The 9,619-nt window shown below is 39.7% G+C and overlaps 1 protein-coding gene across 1 annotated transcript in view; it reads left to right on the plus strand.

Moving 5' to 3' along the window:
• MRTFB (myocardin related transcription factor B) overlaps positions 1 to 9,619 on the plus strand; it is a 202,265-nt gene that overhangs the window by 176,558 nt on the left and 16,088 nt on the right. The window contains exons 11-13 of the mRNA XM_077828958.1: positions 5,055 to 6,071; positions 7,608 to 7,757; positions 9,452 to 9,601. Coding sequence (XP_077685084.1) covers positions 5,055 to 6,071; positions 7,608 to 7,757; positions 9,452 to 9,601 — 1,317 coding nt within the window. The remainder of the gene's footprint in view (positions 1 to 5,054; positions 6,072 to 7,607; positions 7,758 to 9,451; positions 9,602 to 9,619) is intronic.

Raw genomic sequence — 9,619 nt, forward strand, 5'->3', positions numbered from 1 at the left:
TAACTTGCAAAATGTTACTGACAGGCGTAAGCCTGGATTTTATTTTTCTATGTACTTTACATTTCCTCTGAGATCTTATAGAAATGTTTTTGTCAATTTCATTTACTACCAATCTAGATATTTTGCTTTTATTTAGTTTTTTTTCCCCTCAGTTTCTAAGAAGCTCTTTTCTTGTCCAAAGCATTTTATAAATTTTATCTAATCCTACAACACTTCTCTACTTCAGATAAGAAAGGAACATAGAATATTTGCATACTTTATCTGTTCAATATATGAAGGCTTGCCCAGGAGAATGAAAGTATCTAGATGAAGCAGACTATATGCTAAATGTTGACCACAAACAGATTTTGACATTGAATTAATGGTTCCCTATGAAGAGTTATAATATTCTAATACAGAGGTTTAAGTCAGCACTATAAGTTTAAACAGATCCCCTAATGAGACATTCAGAGAAGTGACTGCTGTAATTTCTGCATAGAAATAACACCATTAAAGATGGGCTAAATTTTATTGGGGCCTTAACTCATTTGTTTCTCCTGTTGTGTACACACTTCTGAGCACTGTCACCTGTGTGCACAAATAGAATTGGCTTGTCTGCTGCCTGTGCAAGCAAGTGAAGTGTGCAGAATGTGTGCACAATAATTTTGTACACAGAAAGTGGGGCACACCTCTCTATATTTATATATGTTTATATTTGGTCCATCTTACATAATTTAAAATTTCTATACAGAAACTACATTATTTACCAGTAGTATTTTTATATCCTTTATAAACAACAAAACAAGAATTCCCTTTTGCTAATTGGTCCTATGAAGTAGAGCTGGTTGAATTATTTGTTGCTAATTATGCTAGAAATATAGACCTTTTTTTCCTGTCTGTTAATTGTTTATGAACCATTCCTGCTGTTAGTGTATTCACCATTTATGATGTATGACTGGTCAGCTATGTCACATAGTATTGTTTTGTTTCCTGACTGGATTATGGAAACTAAGCAGGAGAATAATGAATAGCAATATTGAACAACACATTGATTCCTTATAAATTTTCAGTTAAGCATTCATGCTAAAATTCATGAAAATGTCTTCACTTTTTGTGAATCCTGAAAAGGAAGTTGTGTGAATAATACGAACCCACAGACTGGGATCATGAAATAAACCTGCCAGGTTTATTCACAAAAATATTCACACGTCACTTTTGTCATATTCTACCAGCTCCAGCATAAAAGGTCCTTTCTTCATTAAGAAGCTGTTCTGCGGAATTAAAGATGTCAGTCCGCTTTTGAAAATGGATATGAAGAACATCAAGTTTGTGGTGTTCAGATTCAAATATTTTCATTAGCTATGACACAAATGCTCCCAGTTTTGTGTGAAGGAATAGCAAGACATCTAGTGGCCAGCTTGTTTATTCTCTGCCTTGTGTTCCTTAACCCAGTGAATCCTGGTTTCTTATCCAAACACAGAAGGAAGATTCTGAAGATTAGATTGTTGGGACAGCAATCTACTGGTTTCAAAGCTGTCTTTCTCATATAAAACAAGCAAAACATGTAGCCAGTTTAGCCTGAAAGTTGGAAATGCTAATCATCTAGATCAGCTGTCAACAATGGGAACCTTTAACAAATTCTAGAGTAGGCATGTGGGATATTCTTATTGTGAAAGCCACTAGTAAAATATTACTAATGGCAAAATATAGTTCTTATTTGAGTGCACATATAGATTCCATTCTTGTTGATACATGCGTCCCAGGCACGCAAGATTGGATTCTGTTGGTCAGCAGTGTCCTTTGGGGACATTTCTGCACTTGAAGTGCCATAACAGCCCACACCTGAGGGCATAAAGAGCAGGCCCAGCAGTTCCTCAGTTCCTTCTTACTGCCCCTGGCAGTGAGACAACACTCTTGCAATATCTGCTTTTCTGTGCACTGTGTGATTTATTTAACCTACTATATAATACAATAGGTCATATAGTAAGTATAGTTTTTTACCTCTCCCAGAGATTCCAAACATGTTGTCCACACATGTCTCAGACTTCTAGGACACATGGCCTCATGCACTCATGTCACACAGCATGCCAGACTTCACCTAAGCTCCTATGCAAAGGTGATTGACATCAATATATCTACCAGCAGGCACCACATGGACGTGAAAAGCATGGTCCCTCAAGAAGTCCTCTTCTTGTGAAATTGTGGAAAGACATTTTTCAAGTGTGCAACTGAGTGCCCTTAGCAGCACCTCTACTTACCAAGGCTCTGGTGACTAATCATTGTTCAGGGATTGGTGTAAGGCTCGTCTAGACTATAGTCCCTCCACAGAGACTCATCTTCATAGATATCCTAGAGCTCAGAGCAATCCACCTGGCATGCAAGTAAAATGGTGCAATGCTGACAGACAGCACCACAGCTATGCACTATGTCAACAAGCAAGGGGAAGCAAGATCATCCCCACTCTTGTCAGGAGTCCATGTAACTATGGAATTTGGTACATTCTGAATCAAATCACCCAGTGGCTCTGAGTATTCCCAGTCTTCAGAATGTCTTGGTAAATCAACTGAGACACAGTTCTGTCAGCCATGAGTGGTCAGTCAGAGAACACCTTTCATAAGTAGGATTCCCAGAAATAGACATCTGTTTGCCATGGACCAGATTGAGTGTCAGCAGACATTCTGTTCCAGAAAGGGGTGCAAGCCCAGACTCCTGGACAGATGTCCCCTTCTCTTGGACACCAGGATCCCCACAATACCGAGGTTTCTGAGGAAACAGAGAGGATGCAGGGTGCATGATAGCCCAAGCATGGGCAAAACAGCTCTAATACTCATATCTCCATCAGCCTTTCGACATAGCCACCAATTGCCTTACCTTCTTTGCCCAACATTGTCTCTCAGAACAACAGTCAGATACTGTACCCGGATCTAGCACTGTTACACCTGACAGCCTGAATATTGTCTGGATGACATCCACCAAAAGGAGCTGTTCAGTTGAGGTTCAGAACATTCTGCTTCACAGCAGGGAAATCTTCAACCAGACTTAAAATACGAAGCCAAATGGAACCAGGTTTTGTTTGGCATCCCAGCACCAGTTGTCTCCTTTAGCATTACCAATTTCAGCAATGCTGGACTATTTGCTGGCTTTGAAACAGTCTGGATTGTCCATTGGTTGTATAAGTGTCCATAGAGCAGCAATATCTGCTCATCACCCCACAAGCCAAGACCAAACTTTTGCCCCACCCTATAGTGGTTAGATTCTTAAAATACCTCATTGCATGTTTTTCCTACAGTTCAGGACTTTCCTTTGTCCTCTATATAGTATTAGGGTTGATAAGTCCGATTCCTGTCCTAGCTGTCAACGTATACTGCCTTGCCTTTCTGGCGTGAAGAGTAAAGCAGGTTCAGGCTCTCATGACAGATCCTCTATACAGAATATTTCATAAAAATAGGGACACTCTTAGATGTCACCCCAAGTTTCTACCTAAAGTTCTCTTAGATTCCACATAAACCAATCTATTCACCTCCTGGTTTTCTTTCTTAAATCTCACTCAACCCTAGGAAAGCTAGGTTTCATACACTTGATGTAGCAAGGACACTATCTTTTTACTGAGAACAAAATAATTCAGGAACATGCCCAAACTATTTATGGCCTTTGCTGATTGAATTAAGGGGCAAACTGTATCCTCACAGAAGTTATCCAAATCGGTCTCCAGCTGTATAAGGCCATGTTATGAACTAGCCAGAGTAGATCCACCAAGCCACATTAAAGCACATTGCATTAGGGCTCAGGCAGCATCCACTGCCTGTTCGAGGAATATTCCTGTATCTGAAATATGTTGAGTAGCTACACAGGGCTCACTGTACACATTTACAAGGTGCTATTCTTTAACACAGGCTTCCAGAAATTGGATGGCAGTTTTTTGAGGGTTCTCCTGCAGTATTTTTAAGTAGGACTCCTAGTACCCACCTCCACACAACTGCTTGTTAGTCACCAAGAGAGGTGGTGTCACTCTCAGAAAGAATGGTTACTTATCTTACAGTAACTGCAGTTCTTCGGGTCGTGTTGTCCACACAGTTTCCACATTCCATTGTACTTTCGTGCAAATACAGAGTTCTACTCCTATGGCATTGGTGAAGGAACTGAGGGACAGGTGGATCTACTTTGCCCTGTATATTCTTTGTTGGGGGCACTTAGGGTGCAGGTGTGGCCCTACTGAACACTGTTAGCCAAAATAATACGGTCTTTTGCACGAGGTACATGTGCACCAAGAGTGGAATCATGTGGACAACACATCTCAAAGAACCACAGCTACTATAGGGTAAGTAACCATTTATTTTTAAATCAAAGTTCTGATTAAAAGAATTTCATAAAATACATACTGTAACTTACCCCTTCTGTCCATAGTTTAACTCCAGTGAGCATGTCAGTCAGTATACTTATTTGACTGGAAAATCCAGGCTCTCTCCTCCAGAAGTTAGATAGCTAAATTGATTATGCTTTTCATTCTTGTAAAAGAAACCCAGGTGGCATATGGTAATATTTGGTCAATTTCTAACTAAAGGTGACTAATGCACTGAGTCATCCAATCCTCCTGATAAATTTCTGATACAATAGGTCCCATAACCTTGTCTCATGCTGGCATAAAGAAGTGACTCAACATGCCAAATTTTGCGTATTCAATGCTTTAATGTGCACATTTGTCAGATACTGTAGATTTGTTTCAGAAGTTTTCAGTTCAAAATGGAGAGACGATGTACTTTCATAGTTCCCAGATGAGTCTTGTTTGCGTTAAAGAAATATGCAGTGTGCTTACAGTGCTATCTGAAATGTTTGTCTATTGTATAGCAATGTATTAGTATTAACATGATTTTTTGGCTTTCCACCAAAAGGAACTTGTTTATATAGATATGTTTTTTACATAAATGTTGCTATAAAGAATCTCTCTCTTGCACACAAAAGATGAGTGCATAATGAATAGTGAATACGCTGAATATGCTTTTAGCAAAATCCAATGCAGGTAAAACAACATGCTGGTTTGGTTTGGTTTTGAAAACTAAGTCTTATTTTATCCTCAGGTAGCTGAACTGAAGATGGAATTGAAATTAAGGGGATTGCCAGTGTCTGGAACGAAAACAGATCTTATTGAGCGTCTAAAACCCTACCAAGACCTTAATAATAATAGTGTCAATACTAATAAAGTGGTTGCAATAACCACTTCTACTGGTGTCATCAGTAACACAGGGGAGGTAACTGTGACATTCCCTGTTACAACATTAAATAAATCAGTAGGGAGCTTTCCTTCAGAAACATCGTCTGCTGGAACTGGCTTCAAATTAGCACATACTGAAAGCATTAGCTCCCCTTTGCCCATTTCACCATCTTCTTCAGAACAATCAAGTCTAAGCACAGATGACACAAACATGACAGATACTTTCACAGAAATGATGACCATGATGTCACCATCCCAGTTCTTAAGTACTTCACCTCTAAGAGTGACTGTGAATGAAGACAGTCTGAGTCATGCTAGTAGAAGCATCTCAAGCATGGAGCTTGATGCAGCAGAAAAGGACCGCAAGCTTCAAGAAAAAGAGAAGCAGATTGAAGAGCTCAAAAGGAAACTGGAACAAGAACAGAAACTTGTGGAAGTACTGAAAATGCAACTGAAGGTTGAAAAACAGGGTCAGCAGCAGCAATCCCAGACTCCTGTTAACTCCATAACTATGTTGGATCAGAAACAACTAAATGCTGCTATCAAAGATGAAAACACTCTCACTGATTGCTCTAGTCCAAGGCAACCAGTATCTGTAACCAGCCATTCTTTAGGACAGCCAGTGTCTACTGGTGGCCAGAACCTAGTTGCTAAAAAGGCTGTCATTATCAAGCAGGAGGTACCTTTGGCCAAAGCTGAACCACAGAATGTAATCTCTCAGTTCTATGTGAGTTCACAGAGGCAGCCACAAACTGCAGTTGTTGCCCAGCCTCAAGCTTTACTAACTACCCATGGATCAACACAGTTGCTACTCCCACTGTCTATCCAAGGACCAAATTCAGCCACTTCAGTGCAGCTACCAGTGGGCAATATACAGCTACAGGTATGAAATGTTTTATCTAACTTTAATCATTTAAATTACCCATTATGATTGTAAGCCATGCTACTCATTTTTTATATAGAGTAGAAAAATGCTGTTTATATGCTTAATTATAAAAATATTGACTTATTTCACGATTGCATTAGACTTGAGTAGAAACTATCAAGAGCCAGTCTTTTCAGTTAGCTTCTTTTCCCTCACGCAGGCATTTCCTAGATGAGTCCTTTTTGTGCATTCTAGCAAAGATTTTTTGAAAAATTTCCATGACAATTATTCTTCCAGGGATTAAGCCTACTAGCCCAAGAGACAAGTACGTGCAGTCCTCTATCCTTTTCCGCATGCACTCCCTCTTGCCCCCAGTAAATCAACTCTGACTTCCCACCACCACACAAGTCATCAGTTCTTCCCTCATAAATAAAATCAGTTCTGATGCCCACCTCTCAGATAAAATTAATTCTCACATCCACTTACGTTTTAATTAATTAGCTTTAGGCTCTCCCGAAATCAGTTAATTCTGGCCTCAAAAACCACATTCCCTCCACATGCTGGGATCTCCCCTGCCAGTGTAGCTTGGGAAGCCCTATCATCTCTTTGCTTGGAACCTCTGCTGCCTTCTTGAATATGCAAATAGCTCTTCTCCACATGGGCCACTCTGCTCCTTGCTCCCCTAACCTTCAGGTAAAGCAGCAGATCCAACCCCTTTGCTCCTTTTTCTTTGCTTCAGCAACCCCACTCTCCACAATATAAATCAGTTAGGTGATTCTAGTGCAACTGATCTCCATGACATTCTGTACTACTGAACTGTGAGTCTCCTTTATCTCCTTTCATTCAGACTTTGTAGTAGTGACATCACTTAGTTTTAGTAGGCTACCAAGCTAAGAAGAAAAAAAACATGACTTAAAAGTATCACCTATCATACCAGCATGCAGTGATGGTACACTTTGTTTAGGAAACAGTCTGCCCAGATTGTGTTGGGGGAGAATTAGCTTTGGCATAGAAAAGTTGTTAATGTTTTGGGGATGTTGGGTTTTTTTTGTTTGGGGGCGGAGGCGGGATAATGGATTTACATTACCATACATTTGAGGTTCAAGGAACAGGTGTATAGAAAGGGGGTTTCTCAGTTGTGTACAAATATTTGACTATATATTCATGTGCTCTTGCTGTTTCATTTGCAGTCTGTCAATAAGGATTTGATGGAATTTTCCCACACTGTACAGAAAGTATCCTATTCAGATTTTCTGATCTATACTGGATTAGAGCATATAACTCCAAATGCTGTCGTTTGCAAAATGTGTATTGGGACTTTTCTCCCAAGTCCAACTGTGTGTTTGCCCATCTACTTCTATTTTACTTTTACATACTCAAATGTTGGGCTGTAAAGCTTCAGTGGAATCTGAAAGTGAAACAGTATTCAAACAATGTGACTTCTTGACTGATTGTAAATTATCACAACTGAGGATTATTGATTGCCATAACTATACTGTAAATAGCTAAAATATTAAATGCCATTGTGTAAATTTCATTTATGTTCTGGCTCAGTCACAAGCAGGAATTCAGGCTTCATCACAAGTATCTGCGCCTGTTTCATCTTCTGGTCCAGTTCAGACAGCAGCACAGATGCGTGGTCCACCATCAAAACAAAATACGGTCACACAGTATGTGCTCAGTCAGGCCCAACAAATCAGAAAGGTTTGTGACTACTGATGAGATATAAGTGTGAAATTATCATATACTGTAATTTGAGGCATTTCTGTTACCATTTGCTACATGGGTAACCTAAGTTCTCTGTTAGGAAATATTATCCTCTCTAAGGCAGACAACATGGTTTACTGCATACTATATAGCGGGCCAGAAAGAATGATTCTGTAGCCTGGTGGTTAGGGTGCCCATCTGGAAAACCAAGATTCCAGGCCCTGCTCCAGTGAATATTTAAGTGTTCTATAAAAAGTGAAACAGCTTCTACAGGGGAGATTGAGAGAGACCTACCCCAGAATACCCTCTACTCTGGTGGTTAGGGTACTCACCTTAGAGACGGGAAACCCTGTTTCAAATCAGTGTGTGGGGATTTGTACCAAAGTCTCCCACATACCCAGTGGGTGCTGTAACCACTGGGCTATAGAACATAGAAGGAATGTATTTCTTCCCTGTGTGTGTGTGTGTGCGTGCGTGCGTGCATGTGTGTGAGAGAGAGAGAGAGAAAGGTACCTAAACCAGGTCTGGCCTAACTCCAGGGCTGTGAATGCAGAGTGGAGGGAAGCATCTCCCTGCAGCCCACAATTAGGCACCCAACTCCCTTTAAGGGCCAGGACTTAGACCACACCCCTTTCTGACATTTTCTGTTGCCTAATTTAGGCAGCTTCCTGCTCAGTGTGCTGGCTTGTATGAATCCTGTTCTTTGGTACGTAACTTGGGTCTGTGGATTCTACTACACCCCAGGATGCCTACATTTTAGGGATTGCACTGGTGAGTCTAAGTCACCTTTCTGGACCTAGTTGTTAACCTCTGTGTGCACCATATTTTCCCGATGTGAAAAAAATGGGGCTGATGGGCCTTAAACTTTAATAAGGTAGATATCATGAAAGAAAACTACTATATTAGTACTAGCTGTTGTATTTCTTTGTTAAGCATGTATTGTATTGATGGGAAAAACATTATTCCCATTTTTCCATTTATTTCTTTAGATTGTGCTCAAATACTAGCTAACCTACTCAAATAAGGACTTTTTATCTTAAAGGGGTAGACGTTACTGTTACGTAATTTTGATAATCCAGGTTTACAAAAGGTAGCCCCTAATCTGGCACGCATTTTAGATATGCACTCGGAATTTATATCATCTTTTTCTAAGAACTAGTTTGAATTTAAATCAGGCCAGAAATTAGTATAATTGTGCTTCATTGGTTGGCCACTAGGTGGAGATGTTACTTTAAATTGTTTTATGCCTCATGTGCCAGAAACCATGTTCCTCTCAGAACAACACAGATAGGTCATGTGCTTCCTGGAAAATCAGAGAGGAAAGCAGTTTAGATTTTTTTTTTTTTTTTTTAAGTATAATCATGAGCAAAAGCTTTTGGCAGACTCTTCAGGCAGACTGAAGCTGTATTATAAATTTCAGGTGAGTAAAGGCTCAACATTGGAGAGTGACAGTCTCTCTCCAAGAACAGCAGTGCTGACAGTTGCTCCAGACTCTTCTGCCTAATCCACTGAAAAATACAGACAATTATTGTAGTTATAGAAAAATCAGTTTCCCAGGTAGAAGTTAAGCAAACAAATACATAAGAAAGAAAGCATAATTGCTTTTACTTTCCCTAATGATTTTAATGTCATTTAACCATGATTGCGAATATAAAAATGTTAGCTTTTGATAAAATATTAATCCTTTACAGGTTTTCCCACCTAATACATCAAATACAGTATTTCCCTATCAAAATCCACCTGTTAAAACACTACAACAGCCTTTTATCAATAAGGCATTAAACACTAGCCTTGATGCTGGGAAGAACCAGGTTCCCTCAGTGCAAAACGGACCCAATAAGGTAAGATTTGCTCACTTC

Source organism: Eretmochelys imbricata, chromosome 10 (genome assembly GCF_965152235.1).
Source record: "Eretmochelys imbricata isolate rEreImb1 chromosome 10, rEreImb1.hap1, whole genome shotgun sequence".
Classification (NCBI taxonomy): Eukaryota; Metazoa; Chordata; order Testudines; family Cheloniidae; genus Eretmochelys; species Eretmochelys imbricata.